Source organism: Oncorhynchus mykiss, chromosome 7 (assembly GCF_057628025.1).
Source record: "Oncorhynchus mykiss isolate SJ-2025 chromosome 7, ASM5762802v1, whole genome shotgun sequence".
NCBI lineage: Eukaryota > Metazoa > Chordata > Actinopteri > Salmoniformes > Salmonidae > Oncorhynchus > Oncorhynchus mykiss.
Window position 1 is genome coordinate 18,447,909 of NC_143028.1, and position 18,714 is coordinate 18,466,622.

Here is an 18,714-nt window from a genome sequence, read left to right on the forward strand (position 1 = left end):
GGGCATAATCAAATTTGAATGAAAACAAAACAACCTGTTTTAAATAGGCTAAGTCTGAACACAGTTACAGGCACCATAATTGCTCCCCGTGGACGTGTAATACAGCCGGTTTTGCGCACATCCAAACTTTTCACAGGATCCAATATAAAGAGAAGGGGGGGGGGTCCACTCACTGTTACACTGCTCGCAAACGTAACGTTTTAGAAACATCATGGAACCATCTTACAGATCCTTTTTGCACTTCTCCAGAAATGGAAGATTTCATTGCATTGCACTCGGTCATGTACGTTCTCTCCATAGACCCACGGACGATGAATCTTTCTAACGCGTTTTGTTTTTAATCCAATGAAACAAAAAAACAATATATCTGCTTTTTAAACCAACAGCAATATTTCTAAATAGGATCGGGTCATGATATCAGAAATCGCTTCTCTCGTTCCATGGTACCGTGTGCACACGTAGGCCTAAATGTCTTTAAGCATAACATTCGCACGTCTATACAAAATACTTGGCTCCTGTCAATTGTATCGTGGCTTATGTGCAAAGAAGATTCTCCCCCCCCAAAAAAAAAATGTGCAGTTGATATGGCATTATGGGAGGATTGAATAGTTCGGACGAGAGGCGCTCTTTGAAAATGGTGATGGATAGCCAACTGAAAAAGCAAAATGAAGTATGCAGGTATGTGAATTGTGAATGCTGAAAAAGCATGAGGGCAAAAACCTCCAAAATACATTCAAGCACTCTCAGTAGACCATTTCAACCCTTTACTCATAAGCTAGTTAGATAACGGCCGGGATAAAATACGCACCTATTATACGCACCTACCACTTTTAAACCAGCCTAGATTAAGGGGAGGGTAGGCTACGCTTGGTCTTGAATCAAATTAAACTAAATTGGGGGGGGGGGGGGGGGGGCAATTGCTTTTTATGTTTCTAAACAGCAGAGGGAACACCCCCCTATCTACATCGATGGAACAGTAGTGGAGAGGGTAGCAAGTTTTAAGTTCCTCGGCATACACATCACAGACAAACTGAATTGGTCCACTCACACAGACAGCATCGTGAAGAAGGCGCAGCAGCGCCTCTTCAACCTCAGGAGGCTGAAGAAATTTGGTTTGTCACCAAAAGCACTCACAAACTTCTACAGATGCACAATCGAGAGCATCCTGGCGGGCTGTATCACCGCCTGGTACGGCAACTGCTCCGCCCACAACCGTAAGGCTCTCCTGAGGGTAGTGAGGTCTGCACAACGCATCACCGGGGGCAAACTACCTGCCCTCCAGGACACCTACACCACCCGATGTTACAGGAAGGCCATAAAGATCATCAAGGACATCAACCACCCGAGCCACTGCCTGTTCACCCCGCTATCATCCAGAAGGCGAGGTCAGTACAGGTGCATCAAAGCTGGGACCGAGAGACTGAAAAACAGCTTCTATCTCAAGGCCATCAGACTGTTAAACAGCCACCACTAACATTGAGTGGCTGCTGCCAACACACTGACACTGTCACTGACTCAACTCCAGCCACTTTAATAATGGGAATTGATGGGAAATGATGTAAATATATCACTAGCCACTTTAAACAATGCTACCTTATATAATGTTACTTACCCTACATTATTCATCTCATATGCATATGTATATACTGTACTCTATATCATCGACTGCATCCTTATGTAATACATGTATCACTAGCCACTTTAACTATGCCACTTTGTTTACATACTCACCTCATGTATATACTGTACTCGATACCATCTAATGTATCCTGCCTATGCTGCTCTGTACCATCACTCATTCATATATCATTATGTACATATTCTTTATCCCCTTACACTGTGTATAAGACAGTAGTTTTGGAATTGTTAGTTAGATTACTTGTTGGTTATTACTGCATTGTCGGAACTAGAAGCACAAGCATTTCGCTACACTCGCATTAACATCTGCTAACCATGTGTATGTGACAAATAAAATTTGATTTGATTTGATTTGAAATACGAGATTCACCGGCCAAAAAGGCATGTCTCTTCCATTGGCACTGTGCTTCATGGCTGGATAGGCTGTGCTTCCCCTCTCAAAAGCCTTGCCATTATCAACTGTGTTACCGTTAAGACCTGCTTTTTGTGAATCTTAAAACTCCTCATGACGTTTTGCTGAATTTTGCATGGTAAGTGAATGATGTGTATTAAGCCTTTTAACAGCACGAGATCAGTGAACTAAGCTAGAGGCTTTTCTCGTGTGAATTCCCCACTTTAAGACCAATCATACATAATGCAGTGCACCGCACAGATGATATATATCAACCTCATGGAACTATTGGCCCAATAATATGACCAACTTACATTGGGAGATCTGCAACTCCTCGGCCGATTTAATTTACCACAACCATGTGGAACTGTTTTAGGGGCCACATAAAGTATCCAAACTATTCCCATTTTACTGGCATGGCTACATGATAAAGTGTGGAGACGTCTATAAGATGCCCTGCAGGTATCATAAAAGACTTGAAAGGCTCTCTGGCTTTTTCCTCACCATTGTGTGTGAATTCTAACCCTGTAGGCTTATATCAGTTTACCCAATGTGTGCCTGTACACCAAGGACACAGATTAAGACCATTTGAGGGTAACAATCAGAGATACATTCATTTGATTTATGTCTATGGTAATAACTGAGAGGTTGACATTAAAAACATGGCCGCTCGGGGGTTCATTTTGGGGGCATAGTGTACAGTCCTGTATGCAGAGTACACATGGTACACAAAACATCTGGAGAGGTAGCTACAGCACATGAGGTTTTACAGGTGAGCTTTTTGTGTCGGTCACAGTAGCTACAGTCCAGATGACACTTTGATGAAAGCAGTGTAGCTTTCTACAGCTAAACATGGGCATTTAATGATACTGTATGCACTGCATCGGAGCCACAGAGTGCGCAGCATTTCTTTCCTAAAGTGATTTCACAGTAGCTTCAGTGCCGTACCTGAGGTTTGACAGGTGAACTTTGCGTGTGGGTCACACATTCTGCTGGTGCCTTCACAGTCTGCCTCGTCACTCCCGTCCTCGCAGTCCTTGTCCCCGTCACACCTCCAGCGCTCGGGGATACAGGTGCCACCGTCGTCCCGGCAATGGAACTCATCTCCGCTGCAGTCATCAGCTGATACCGAGGCTATAGGAGAGACAGAGGTTCAGAGAGATAAACATACATTGACAAATACGGAGTTCAGGTAGGGCTACGCACTTCAGCAAACAAAGTACTTCTTTCTTGGGTAAGGGCTATTTTTACAAGGACAGATACTGTGCATCTCAAACCCACATTCCTAACCGCATCCCCTGAAGTGTGATGAATAGCATCCCCATTTCAAAGACTATATTGAGCATATCCTCTGACTACACTATACTTTCACAGATCTAAGACTTGAATCCGAAGGGTGTGATTCCCGTAAGGCAGATAGAAGAATGAGAAGTTAGTGTGTTTTTCCCTCACCTGTCCCAGTGCAGGTGGTGTTCTCATCACTGTTGTCCCCACAGTCATCGTCCCCGTCACAGGCCCAGTGGTCAGGGATACACTTCCCACTGGCACACTGGAATTGGGCACTGGAACAGGCATGGACACAACCCACCTCGTCACTACCATCCCCACAGTCATCATCTGGGTGAGGTGGAAAGGGAGAGGGGGAAAGGATGGGGAGATGGGAAAAGGATGGAAGAGAGGGGGAAAGGATGGTGAGATGGGGGAAGGAGGGGTGAAGGAGGGGGAGAAGGAGAAGATATGGGGGAGAAGAGAAAAGATGGGGAAAGGATGGAAGAGAGGGGGAAAGGATGGAAGAGACAGGGAACGGACGGAAGAGAGTGGGGAAGGATGGAAGAGACAGGGAACGGACGGAAGAGAGGGGGAACAGATGGAAGAGAGGGGGAACAGATGGACGAGGGGGAACAGACGGAGAGAGTGGGAATAGACAGAAGAGAGAGGGAACGGACGGAAGAGAGGGGGAACAGACGGAAGAGAGGGGGAACAGACGGAAGAGGGGGAACGGACGGAGAGAGTGGGAATAGACAAGAGAGGGGGAACGGACGGAAGAGAGAGGGAACGGACGGAAGAGAGGGAGAACGAACGGAGAGAGGGGGAATGGATGGAAGAGAGGGGGAATGGACGGAAGAGAGGGGGAACAGACGGAAGAGAGGGAGAACGAACGGAGAGAGGGGGAACGGACGGAAGAGAGGGGGAACGGACGGAAGAGAGAGGGAACGGATGGAAGAGAGGGAGAACGAACGTAGAGAGGGGGAATGGATGGAAGAGAGGGGGAATGGACGGAAGAGAGGGGGAACAGACGTAAGAGAGGGAGAACGAACGGAGAGAGGGGGAATGGACGGAAGAGAGAGGGAACAGACGGAAGAGAGGGGGAACAGACGGAAGAGGGGGAACGGACGGAGAGAGTGGGAATAGACAGAAGAGAGGGGGAACGGACGGAAGAGAGAGGGAACGGACGGAAGAGAGGGAGAACGAACGGAGAGAGGGGGAATGGATGGAAGAGAGGGAACGGACGGAAGAGAGGGGGAACGGACGGAAGAGAGAGGGAACAGACGGAAGAGAGGAGGAATGGACGGAAGAGAGAGGGAACAGACGGAAGAGAGGGGGAACAGACGGTAGAGAGGGAGAACGAACGGAGAGAGGGGGAATGGATGGAAGGGGGGGAGGACAGAAGGGAGATTAAGAAACAGTGTGAGAGTCACAGCGTGGTTCAGAGAAGGTGAAATGTAATCATCCAGCAAGCTGCTTCCTGAGAGTGCAGTTCCATCCCATGGCGTTTTCCCAGTAAGGAAAACTGGTTGAAATGATGCTGTTACAACCAGATTACAACCAATTCTGGTAGTACACTGGTTGTTGTAATGGCGCCATTTAAAATCAGGCAGTTTTTCCCACTGAGGTAGAAAATTGAACTGTAAAAAGAGAGTGTTCACAGAAAAATGCCACTCACCTGAGTCACAGTGCCATTTCACACTAACGCACCTTCCATTGGAACAGCTGAACTGTGTGAGGGGCTCACATGTGGCGAAATCTGGTAAGAAAGAAAGAAGAAAAATTGGTGTTATTGTCATAATACAAAGAGGTTCAATTTGGGATTTTTTTCTAACAAAGCACTTTTGATGACAGGAATTGATCAATTACGACTGTCCAGAATCACATAGGCCAGTAATTTACACAATGCATGCACTTAAAACCTCTGAAACAGTGTGGGTGAACATCTGTTATTATTACACATTAGATGCAGGAGACATTGGCACAGTTATGTGAGTTGGCATTGCCTTTGAATTCTGAAGTTTTAAAAAATTGGAGTGCGCAAAGTGTTTTTCAGCGCAGGCTTGAATTAGATTTAAGGAAGCCAGGCAGGAACTGTAATGACTGTGAACACTGTCTGTGTCTGTTTGTACTTGTGAAGCAGTTTCTAAGTAGCACCAGAGGTAACAGAAAAGTATAATTCACAGCTACATTTTGTAACAGAAGGTTCAAATTGTCCTTGCCGATTGTTTTGCAGACTGTGTCCGACTGCCTGTTACTTTTCCCTCTTATCTAAAACAAGTGTAGAGAGGTGATATCCGATTACATTACTTTGGTTTAACAACTCTGTGGTGATGGTGATTTACAGTCATTTTAGATGTATCCTCGCCAGAAGAGGGTGTATTCACATTGTGGGATACCTGACCTGGGGAAAGGGTCATTTGGAGTTTGTGCGCATGTGTCGTGGCTGTCTTTGAGTCTGTTTGAACTTGCATTTGTGTCTTCACTGACATTTTCAATCTCTCCCTGACCCAGTCTGTAATACCTACATGTTTCAAGCAGATCACCATAGCCCCTGTGCCCAAGAATGCCAAGGTAACACGCCAAATTGATTACGACCCCGTAGCACTCACATCTGTAGCCATGAAATGCGTTGAAAGGCTGGTCGTGGCCTACATCAACAGCATCAGCAGATTTACTGCTAATTTCCTGCACATCTATACATTTCACCATACGTTTGGAGAGAAATGTTTCCTGTTTTGAATATGATATCTGAGTGAGAGTGACTAACAAAATCCATGGGGGTACCCGGGTCTGTAATTTGACCATGATCACGACAAGGGGCTAATATAAAAAGATTAGCCCGACATGGCCAACTGTGTGACTGTCAGTGACTGACATAACAAGAGAAAAGCTGCTGATGCATACAACCAAATTTCAAAATTGCATCTTGTGTACTAACTCTCAACAGCAAGGACGGGGGGGTTGAGCCAGGTGCCAATCCCTGATCTACATCTTTGAAAGCCCATGCATGCTATTGTTTCAGAGAAGGAAGACATAATTATCCCTCTAATGACAGGGAGAGTCCCAGCTATTTCATATTTTAAATATTAAAAGCCTTTCTCTCCATCGTCATGTTGTGTTGTCTGCTCCAGAGGTTGTCAGAGCGTGCCCAGAGGGTAGCCTACATACTAAATTGAATTAACATGATGGGTAGGTAAAATACAAGGCTCACAGTGGAATGACATAATGCAACGATAGAAAAAGTCTCAAAAACATTGCGAATGATTTCCGAAATGTTAGGCTAATGTTGATATCATTTCGATTTAAGTCAACCTATTCAAGTGGAAGGAACCAAAGGAGGGAAAAACCCATTGATTTGTCACGGCTGGAGTGTTAAGAAAATGCCCAGGCTAACATATCACGAAGAATGTCTTGTCCAATGGACTGCTTCATTCTAAGTAGTATGCCAGTATGAATAGCTCAACACAGCTGTGACTTTATTTCATTTTATTGAACCTTTTATTGGAAACTTGTCCAGAAGCTCACCACAAGAGGCGGTCTCATCAGAGTGGTCCCCACAGTCGTCATCCCTGTCACAACGCCAGGACTCTGGGATGCATCTCCCGTTCTCACAAGAGAACTGGTCAGCTTGGCATGATCCCGCTGAAAACATTAATAGCAATAATAAAATAGCATTTTTATAACATTACTTTACTACACCGAAGTTCCCATTAGAAAAGTTATGTTTTTCTATTCTATTATGCAACAGTAATATAGTGCTTTTCATTACCAGTATGGTCTTAATGAGTACTTAAATAAAGTGCATTGACTAGGCCTAGCCTATTTCAGTGAGTGAATCCACACCATTATAGTACGGGACATTTTTGAGTAATGTCTGATCTTTTACATTTACTGTTCTGTAACATTTGATTCCGCATAGAGAGCTAGCAGGCCATGTGTGTTGCATATATTTCATTTTTTTATTTTACCTTTATTTAACTAGGCAAGTCCGTTAAGAACAAATTCTTATTTACAATGACGACCTACTCAGGCCAAACTCTAACCCGGACGACTTTGGGCCAATTGTGCGCCGCCCTATTGTACTCCCAATCACGGAAAGTTGTGATACAGCCTGGAATTGAACCAGGGTCTGTAGTGACACCTCTAGCACTGAGATGCAGTGCCTTAGACTGCTGCGCCACTTGGGAGCCCTTTAGTGCTAAAAGATCTGGATTTGGTTTCTCCGTGACTGGTCGTCCTAGAGAATTGGCTCGCTATCTTACTCACAGTAATCTATTTATTCACAGAGATCAAAAAGTGAACGTAAAAAAAAAAACGTGAAACCAGGATATCATTCATATATAAATCGCCATTTTCTTTCTTATGGGATCATCCTATCCGTGTTCAGGATCGGCATTGTGTCAACATCTGGCAACTGAAACACCTACATTTCTCATCTACATCCCCTAACAAAACCCCCAGAGGAGGTGTGCATATCCTGGTCAAGTCTTCTGGATGGAGAAGATGATGAATTATCCCAGTGTATAGATACATTCATGATGTGCAGTAGCACGGAGGCCATTGGGAATCTTTGACATACGCGTCCCTCACCAGCACGGGAAATCATGCAGTAGTGCTTGTTTAAGTCGTGTAAGAGTTGTCACCTCCTCTCTGAGTATTCTCCAATGGCCTCTGCTCTGACAGAACCTCTCCCAAATGACTCTCTGGTTGGAGAAACTTGGAGATCACTAAAGTTTGTTCTACAACATGGAATCTGGCAGTTGCATCCTGGTCCATATGAGCTAGATGGGCCTCTAAGTAGAGCAGACAGCGGCATACCAGAGCAGGTGAAGTCGGACTCGTCCTCGTTGCTCCCACAGTCGTTGGTCCCGTCACAGAGCCACCTCTTGGGGATGCAGCGGTTGTTCAGACACTTGAACTGATCCGCAGGGCAACTACGATTATCTGTGATGATGGGCAAAAATGCAATCATATTAATGTGTTCGTTATTTGTTACTTTAACTTCTTATTTTTCTTTAGGTATTGTTCTTAAAACTGCATTGTTGGTTAAGGGCTTGTAAGTAAGCATTAAGTAAGCATTTCACTGTAAGGTCTATTTCACTGTAATACCTGTTGTATTCGGCGCATGTGACAAATACAATTTATTTTGATCATAGATATTGGATAGCTAGCTAGAAAGCATGACAGAAAAAGTCAGCCTTGCAATTTCAGTCTTGCATAGATGATGTATGTTGTTAATTTCAACTTAATGATTTATTCCTTTGGAATCAGTCTCTGGGACATGTCCTATTTTCCATAAATGCCAAATGATATGTTTTCTAACACGCAGAATAAGACCTACAGCAGATGTGCGGTTCCTCATCACTTCCGTCCACACAGTCATCGTCCCCATCACATTTCCAAGAGGCCTGGACACAACGCCGGTTCCTACACTGGAACTCTCCATTCCCACATCTCTGTGGCTCCCCGTGGTCCCCTGAATCACCCAATGTGGCTGCAAGCAAACGCACACACACACACACACACACACACACACATCCACTTGCTGGCTCACCTTCACACTCCGCAGAACATATTCCTCAAAAGAGCCACAACTGATGAAACATTTATTTTATGTTATATGCTGGCATTGAAAATCAGTACTGGCATATTGAGTTCTACATGGGCATATCTTATCTGCTGTCATTTATTCCTATTGATTGCCTTGGTCATTGATGTGGAGTGTCAGGCTGAACGGGCCTTGTATGTTTGAGCAAGAGTGTATTCGACAGGGCTTACAGGAGCAGGTGAGGTTATTCGTGTCCAGGTACTGGTTGTCAGCGCAGGCACACACTCTGCTACCGGGAATGGCCAGACACAGGCTACCGCAGCCACCATTATTAACCCCACACGCATTGTCACCTAAAGATCAATTAGATAAACCAAAGTAGGCTAAATCCAATCACTGTTTTTGCAGCTGCAGCCTTTACAATGAAACATATTAGGAAGACAATAACATGACTCAAAACTGTAACACATATATATAATCCTAGTTACAATGATGCTATTATACCAAATACTATATTCAAAACTTTCATAGATTAAAAGGGCTTAATGTCTGTATTCCTATCCGCGTGCCAGTCAGAGCGACTGTTTACATGACTCAGCCAAAGGCAGAATCATCCAAACCCCGCTGCTATAAAAAGTCGAGAGCGACGACATCAGATGAAAACGGAACACTGTGTCTGACGGATCATTTGACGTCCTCCTTGATGTCGATGAAACTGTATTTGGCGAGGTAGGGATATGAAGAGTTTGTAAAAAAAAAATATAAAAAAAAGGGGAGGAGGAAGGCTGAGGTAAAACAAGGCATATGAACACGCTGTAAAGGCTGAGGGTGGGTGGCACCCAGCTGAGTTCAGCGTTCCTTTCGAGGTAGTGAGAGACAGTACAGACAGGTGCATCAATGTGCCAACCAATGACTGTTATCATGACAACCCCCGCGCAGAGTCTGAAAACATGGCCCGGGGTTACTATAAGTAGCTGTTAACGGATTAGAGTCGGTGTACATTTGCGGACAGTCTCAGCTTCAATTCTCATTGAATCAATCGTTGGTCTCTGTCTTTGTTCATGGCTCGCCCTCGGTGGCTATGAAGAGGTTTGGTTGTTAGAGAGGGATAGCACCAGACACGACTAAAATATGCCTGACCCCCTACTGTTAGGAGCCTGAGTGGCGGAGTTGTGGCACGTAAAATATGCTAAGGCCAGACAAAAATTGATTCACTGTTGAACGGATTTTCTCCCAAGAAAAGTGAGGCGAGCGAGCGAAAACATGCACAATTAGAAGCATCAACCTACATAGAGCAAGCGTGACTGAATTCAAGCCCAGTAACTTTGTTCACCGCATCATCCTTCGATTGTCGCGTCTGGCTGCCACGAAAAGCCCACGCCTGCGGATCTGCGCAGTGCGTGCGTACCACTGGCGATGTACTTTGCTGGACACGCTAGCTGTTCTCGGCGGCGCATCACCACTTCAAACGCATTCCGTCGCGGTGTTATTGGTTGGCCTTACTACTACTGGCAGTACTGGTAAAATGTAAGTTATGAATCGCAAATCACCATACAGCTGACACACTTCGATTTCATCAATCATTTTGAGTTCAATTTGGTTGTCCAAAATACTATCAGCTTGCACTGCGTCTTTGCTGATGAATGCCCTGATCTCTGGCCAGTCAATTGGTTAAATTACATTGTTGTTTCGTCTATTACTCGCTTCTAATAGATCTGAAAATGATGCAATAACCATGAATTTAACCGACTGTTTGTATATAATGAGGGACGTCCCACGTTTAACCTGGACACATAAATTAGTAGGAATTTGTGCTGGCTTCAGCCATGACTGTATGAGAGAGAAATGAAACATCTGCACGTCGCCTGCAGGTGCGAGCGTGTGTGTTTCACTGTCCAATCCGAGGCTTGAACATGATCTGAGCGTGTGATCTGAGAACTGTTTGGTCTCTTGGGCGTCAATTTGGGAAAGAATTAAGGGAGAGCGATAGTGATGAGCATTCCGGATCTTTTTAGTGAACCTGCTAGTTCGGCTCAGCTCACCAAAAAGAGCCGGTTCTTTTGGCTCCCAAACGGCTCTTTAAATAATAAATGTTTTCGATAGTTTGACTATGATTGGTGTTAAAACAACAACCATTCAAAATGAATACAATCTGAACAGCATAATGGAATATTGCACCATATCAAAGACAAATAAATAACAATTTACAAAACTGCAGCATCCCACAAATTGAAATAAATGTAAAAAAGGATGCTATTACACATGTGCATTTAAAGTATAACTTTTTTAAATGTATTTAAACAAAGTGCATATAAATGTAACAATTCAAAACGAATACAATCTGAACAACATAATAATAGAATATTGCACCATCAAAGAAAAATAAATAACAATGTGCAAAACTGCAGCATCCTAGTTAAAACATTAAACTGGTCCTTCTTTTCTCTCTTCTTTATTGCCATGTTATAACCAGCAGCACACAGCAATGCTGACCATATTTAGCTTTTATGAGAGATTTGCATTCAGAAATGCCACCTGCCTCACTTTCGAGGGGCTGATGCGGTTTCTTCTCTCAGTAATTATTTGTCCCGTTTTCGAGAAGACCCTCTCAGAGGGAACGGATGTGGCCCCTAATGCAGATCTTCTCCAAAAAAGGATCGGACCTCTATTATGGCATCTGCTGAGGGATTCCTTCGTGCTGCATCCCCAGTTGCTCTCTCGTCAAACAGCATCCAAACAGCAGACGTTTGTGGCACTGCTGCTGGTGCTTCTCCTACATCTGATCCCCCTTCTTCCTGTTGCCCTGCTGCCTGAGCCAGCTGACTGCTGGGGCTGTCCCTCCCTGCTGCTGAGGTTATTCTTTGAAGAGCCTCATCAATCGCTCTGGCATCACCGAAGGCTAACTTCTTAAACCTGGAGTCATGTGCAGCGGTTTCTGATAGCACATGATTATATTCCATTTCTGTCCTTTTGTGAACATAGGGTGTCCATCAACTCTGTCACATGTCCTGTGGTTACATTTGCTTCTCTCTGGCGGCTGGCTGTGATTCACTGCAGACCCTGACACAGGAGTATCATTTTTGAGGCTGTCACATAGCTGAAAAGAGAGAACAGTGACTTATTAGTTCAGGTTCATGTTCTGTCTACTGATACTACATTCTCATCTACTGCCCATACACATATATAATACTGGATTAAATAATGATGTAGTAATAACTGCTTACTGTACCTCTCTCCACTGATCTTCACAGTGACCTGCTCAAAGGGTTCCAGGATTCTGCACACCTCCTCCACCACCTCCCATTCTTCTTGGGTCAGAGCATCAACAGGTGCATTGACAATGGCCAGGGTAGAGATGATGGCATCCTTTGACTCAAGAAACCGCTTCAACATATAAAATGTTGAATTCCACCTTGTAGTGCAGTGTTATTTAGGCCTCAGCTCAGTCATCCCCATCTGGTGTTGTGTAGACTACAGTTTTTCAGCACCTGCTGTGCTCCTGTGGAAGTATTCCACAGCTGCTTTCACTTTGTCCACAGTGGGCTTCATCACCTTCAGAGCATCTCTTACAATCAATGGATGATTGGTCCATTTGAACATTTTCATGGCTTTAGTTATGTTAACTTTATTGTCGCTAACACAACAGACCACTTTTCCATCTACTTGCCATTCTCTGGCCACTCTCAACAGTTCCTCTGCCAAGTTCTCTGAGGTGTGTCTGTCGCTGAACTCAAAGCAGTCCAGAAGACAGCTAGAAATTTGAAAAATCTTCAATGAAGTGACATGTAACTGACATGTAAGAAGTGGTTACCTTGATGTCCAGCAGTCAGTGGTAAGGCAAACTGCAGAAGCTTTTTGGACTCTTTCCCACACTGAAGCCTGTGTGCTCTCATACAGTTGTGGAATAAGTGATTTTGAAAGTGTTTTCCCGCTTGGAATTGTGTACATTGGATTTAGACTATTGCTATAATTTCTAAAACCTCCGTCCTACACGATCGAAAATGGCTGAAAATCGGTGGCAATCATTTTAGCCAATGCAATATCAATTTGTCCTTGTTTTGCTACAGACAGACTTTGGCATAAACTGGTCCATAGACGACTGCGTTGCTGTGGGTCGTGGAGTAGGCCTACTTAACTGAGTGGATACATCTCCACGTGTGGAGGTTCTGGCTCCACCACTATCACTAGCAGGCCCGCTAGTTTCTCGAAGCTCCACTACAGCTAGCTTCACAGTTGGGTGCACAGTTCTCATACGGCGGTGTAGGTTGTGCGTAGAACCGACTTCATGTGAGACTTTGTTTTGGCAAATTCTACACTGTGCTCTAACATTGTCTACATTACTAAAATGCATCCAAATGCTACTGTGCTTCCGACTCATTTTCCAGCTGTTGTTTTCACAGCTGTCCTTCCTCTCTTTCCTCGGCTGCTAAGTGTGTGACTGTGAGTGAGTTGGCTCGGCCCTCCCTCACGCATCTTTGGTTCATTGGTTGACACTGCTTGTCTGATTGACAGAAACAACAGGTGAGGCTGTTAGTCTGAGCAGACAGTCAGAACGCATGTGTGTGCGCTTGAGCATTTAGGTCTATATTATTTTAGTTATTTTTTCATTCTTTGAATTAGTTAATTCTATGAATTTAAATCTTTTGATTATTCAGATCTTATTTTTATTTTTTTATTTATTTTAGTGAACGACCCATCACTAGAGAGCGGACAGTGCATTATAAGCAAAGAGACACATATATTGGCCAAAAAATAACACCTGATTTTTTTTTCCCGGCCGTGTGGAGAAAGGTGAGGCGGTGGTGCATCCGTTAAAGAGTCATTCAACTTTGTCCGGCGTAAAAGGGGAAAATCAAAAAGAGAATCTTCTGATGTATTTACTGTCATGCAGTTCAAACCCCCTGGCTGGAGCAAAGTCCAAGTTTAGTACTTCAGCCATTCTCAGTGTTGTAATTTCATCAAAGGTCCTCTCAGTTCACCATCTCATCAGGGTTGATATACTGAAAAAACTGGTTTGACAGGGTTGAGATTCACAGGGATCCTGTACATAATGAGTATGTCCCCTAGTCTCTGATATGTTTATATGACAAAAAAGTGAGCCAGTCTTGTATTTAAATAGTTTTGGTGACATGACAATGATAGTGTGAGGGTGTATTTACCTTGCTGCCTTTGAGCATCGTACACAGATAGCCCAAAAAGAGGGGGTTTCTCGCTTCTCATAAGAGCAACCTGCCCTGACTGCAAGTCCAGTTGGAAAATAGAGGCATTCATGTAATCTGTCCAGAAAACAGAATTCTGGTGCAGGGAAATTCCAAAGGGATGGTTTAATTCTTTGCCGTTATACACCACCTTTGGATAAAAGAAACAAAGAACATGTTGGACAATAATTCGCAGTTGAAAGTGACTTTTTTTTGATGGAGTCATGTATTTGCAACCATACAAATGTTGAAAATAAATGTACATATTCAATTGATACTATGCATATTTGTTGATCAGTAGAAAAGAACACTCACTCATTTACTAACCGTTCTGTGGGTACCATCGAGGGAGATTTTCTCGATGTGGTCATAATAAGCGTCGCACCAGTACATGTTACTGGAACCATGGTCTAGGGTGAGTCCGTTAGGCCACAGGATGCCTGAAGTGACAAAGTCCAGCCGGTGGGATCCATCCATCCAGGCTTTCTCTATCTTGCCAACACTATCGTTCACCTCATCCTCCTCCCAGTCTGTCCAGTACATCCAGCTGAAAACCAGAATAAATTAATTATCAATGTGATGGTCTAGCATAGAGAGATAGATAAGTTAGCCCAAATAATCCGGGGCATCCGCCATCTCATCAGTAGCATGCCGAAGCGTTGTAGGAAGGTCATACAGGCACGCGGAGGCCACACATACTACTGAGCCTCATTTTGACTTGTTTTAAGAACATTACATCAAAGTTGGATCAGCGTGTAGTGTGGTTTTCCACATTAATTTTGAGTGTGACTCCAAATCCAGACCTCCATGGGTCGATAGATTTGATTTCCATTGATAATTTTTGTGTGATTTTGTTGTCAGCACATTCAACAATGTAAAGAAAAAAGTATTTAATAAGAATATTTCATTCATTCAGATCTAAGATGTGTTATTTTAGTGTTACCTTTATTTTTTTGAGCAGTGTATATATATTTTTTAGACATGACACCAAATGTGTGAATATCAAATCACTCTAAAGTTCCCGAAAAGCAGCAGACACTCTAGTCTGCTCTGAAACTGTTAAGCCTCTCATACCAGAGAGCAACACACTACTTACATTTTTGCCATTACATTTCACCTTTAAGCTCATTCTTATAATTAACTGACCGAAAAATGTGTCCAAACTCAGCTCCTTTCCTCAGATGGAGATTTAGGTCGCACTTTGTTGGCTATGCACATTTTCAAGGCAATGTTTCAGCATTTGCGGAGAGACCGCATTCAGGTAAATGCTGCATATGTCGTCTCAAGTGAAAATGACCTTTAAATGTCAAGCGTGCTATAACGCGGATCTACCACTGATCGGATTCAATCCCGGCCAGAGTCGATTTACTCAAAACAGTACCAAAATTGGGTCCTGGCATCTTACGTACGTACAAACCAATATCTATTGACACGTCACTTCATAAGGAGATCTTATCAGGGTGTCAACTGTAAAAGACACACTCACCTGTGCAGAGGGTCCACCACGATCGCTCTGGGGTGAGACATATCTCCTTCTAACAGAGTTCTCCTTGTCTGTGCAGCCTTCTCCAATCTGGCAACGTTGATTGTTTTCCTGTAGCCGTCATTTGTCCAGTACAAGTTGTTCCCTATCCAGTCCACTGAGATCCCCTCCACGTTATCAAGGTCTAGGACAGGATGTGAGTCAAAAAAAAAATGTAATGCATAGAGTATGCTGTTGTTATCCTCTACTTGATCATCCCTGCAGGAGCGTAATCTATCACTGTCTCCAGATCCTCGTTAATGGAATCAAAACCCCAAAGCATTGTTCTAGAATCTATTGTAGCAGATATATTAATCACACACAACACAAAAGTCATGCAAAATAGTGCTGCTTACACAGAAAGCTTTTGGGTATTAGAGATTGACCTAATTCGGGGACCCAACTTTAAGACCTTTGAAAGTATGAATAACCTGTGATTTAAGTATGAATAACCTATGATTTGTTTGTGTACAGGTACATGCCAGGGATGTAAAGAAGACAAAGGACTTCTATACTCACATAATCCCAGAACTAAAATCTTGCCTAATTTCTTCAGATGCTCGATAATGTTCTGGGGGAGTTGTATGAGAAAATATACTAACGAGACTAGAGAAGTTTCCATCCCCTCTAAATGGAAACTCAACCAAAGCATGGGCCAAATTATATATATATATTTAACTGGGCAAGTCAGTTAACAAATTGTTATTTACAATGACGGCCTACCCGGGCTAAACACGGACGACGCTGGGCCAATTGTGCGCCGCCCTATGGGACCCAATCATGGCTGGATACAGCCTGGATTTGAACCAGGGACTGTAGTGATGCCCCTTGCACTGAGATGCAGTGCCTTAGACCGCTGCGCCACTCGGGAGCCCATTCCAAAATTTGAAAGATGCAAACTCCTGTGAAATTGTGATTTGTCCAAAATATCTGGGCACCAGAAGAGAGTTCCTCGTTAGTCGTCGCATCTCACAGTCTGTTGACGACTGCTGTGACACAATCTTATGTGACCTGCGTCTGTCCACATGTGTTTAACCCTCACATAACGTGATTGGCATGATTCTCAATTCATTAACTTAAAAGGTGCTATTTTTTGTCAACATCTGGAATATCTCATCTCAAGGTCACTTGAAGTTGTTACCTAACAAACAGAACCATCTGAATGCACTGACCATCTTTAAGGATCGTTTTTCGATGGGTCCCATCCAGTCTTTGTCGGCCAATCAGAAAGCTGGTTGTGTCGGCAAAGTATATGTGGCTGGTCTCTGCATGGAAGCCGATCGCCCGAGGGTTTACAAGATTGCCAATCTGTACCATGTGCTCGGCCTCCGACTTGCTATTCAGGTCCAGGCCTCGGATGACACCGGGTCTCCCTCGTCCGTAGAACAGGAATACCTCATTCATAGGCTCTGCAGAGGGAGGTTATAATACATTATGAAGAGGGTGCTTATAGGAAGCGTTATGAATATTACATAAACAAACCACCAGCGACTAATCTTCTTTACCCTGAACACTGCCCGTGTGTAATTCATTTACATGATTCGCTTTTCTTCCAACCGACACAGGAAATTAAAAATGGTATCCTAAGACAAGAATAATAAGGTAATTACAATGACCTAAATTAAAGCAAGAATTCGGTCGGCTGATTAGACCTCGTCAAATCAATCAATCCCTTACTCCAAAACCGAGCCTGTGCCAAAGCAACGCTTGAGACAAAGTTAATGGGACGCATTGGAGCCGACCAAAACAAAGATGAATTTGGGCTTTTCACCAGTCATTAGCGATGTTGTTTGGGTTGACTAGATATGATGTTCAGGAGACCTGACAGAGGAGCAGGCTGGAGCAAAGAGTGCAGGCGTTTGGGTCGCGCGGGCGCTGTCACTAATTATAGAAGCTACTTTGCCTCTGACTGACACTATGGCCGTCAACACATGACATAATATGCCCTAATATGAACTTACTCTTGCAGGATTGTCTGTCACTTCCCAGTACAAAGCCTGTTCCACAGCGGCAGGATCGGGATTTGTAACTTCCGCTGAGCAGACACATGTGAGAGCATCCTCCTTTTCTTCCGGACGGATCGGGATCGCAGGCATGAGTCCTGACTGCAGAGAGAGATAGGAGACGAGGGTAGATACCAGACACACAACACACACACACACGCGCGTGCACACACACACACACACACACACACACACACTCTCACACACACACACACATGCACGTGCACACACACACACACACAAACACACACACACACACACACACACACAGATATCTTCTACACATGCAAGAAACACTATATTTTCTTTTTACCTGTTGGTTGGGTGAGTTTCTGGTAAACACGTATTCCCACGGAATTCTCCACGGTGGTTACAGTTTGAACCTCTGCTACGCTAAACCGATTTATCTGTAAAATGTCCGCTTTTGTCCCTTTAGATGGCTCGGTGCGAGTTGCAAACAAATAATCTTCAAAGAGTGATAATCCGAGGAGGTGCAGCAACTGGGAGATAAAGAGAGCAGTATGACAAGAGGAAGGATAGGCACGGTGCTATAGAGCAACGCTGGGCTGCATTTACATGTTTCATTCATCTCAACTTAATCCCCAGGTAAACACCTTTGCCCCCAGCAAGCACATAACGTTCTGAGAATCATATGTTTCTTAGAGCTCAGTGAGAAAGTGGTTGTCCTATGGTTGATTTTACATACAATATTCCAACCACAGGAGGTTGGTGGCACCTTAATTGGGGGGGGGGGGGGGGGGGCCTTGTGGTAATGGCTGGAGTGGAATAGGTGGAATTCCATTCACTCCGTTCCTGACATTATTATGAGCTGTCCTCCCCTCAGCAGCCGCCACTGATTCCAACAATATTCTTGGAATGGCGCAGGATACCCAGCTAGCACATGACATTCTGAGAACCATATGTTTCTTAGGTGGGAGTTTCTGTACAATCAGCGTAACGTTTCCTCGTGGTTCTATTTAAAGTAATGTTCTCAAATTGTTCAGAGAATGTGAAGAAACCATGTTTCTCTGTGGGAATTTCAGTACTTCAGCCTAATGTTTTCTACGGGTTTCCTCGTGGTTGTATTTAAGTCATGTTCTCAGAACATTAAGAAAACGTTCCATAAAACCCCCAAGAAAACATGA

General features: G+C 43.9%; 1 protein-coding gene across 1 annotated transcript in view; it reads right to left on the reverse strand.

Moving 5' to 3' along the window:
• The window catches only part of LOC110528816 (low-density lipoprotein receptor-related protein 1B), a 135,546-nt gene extending 121,353 nt beyond the window's left edge, over positions 1-14,193 (reverse strand). The window contains exons 1-8 of the mRNA XM_090240491.1: positions 14,006-14,193; positions 9,077-9,199; positions 8,640-8,792; positions 8,117-8,242; positions 6,824-6,940; positions 4,974-5,054; positions 3,482-3,646; positions 2,978-3,163 (exon numbers count right to left, since the gene is read on the reverse strand). Coding sequence (XP_090096617.1) covers positions 2,978-3,163; positions 3,482-3,646; positions 4,974-5,054; positions 6,824-6,940; positions 8,117-8,242; positions 8,640-8,792; positions 9,077-9,199; positions 14,006-14,117 — 1,063 coding nt within the window. The 5' untranslated portion in view covers positions 14,118-14,193. The remainder of the gene's footprint in view (positions 1-2,977; positions 3,164-3,481; positions 3,647-4,973; positions 5,055-6,823; positions 6,941-8,116; positions 8,243-8,639; positions 8,793-9,076; positions 9,200-14,005) is intronic.
• Positions 14,194-18,714: the final 4,521 nt, after the last annotated feature.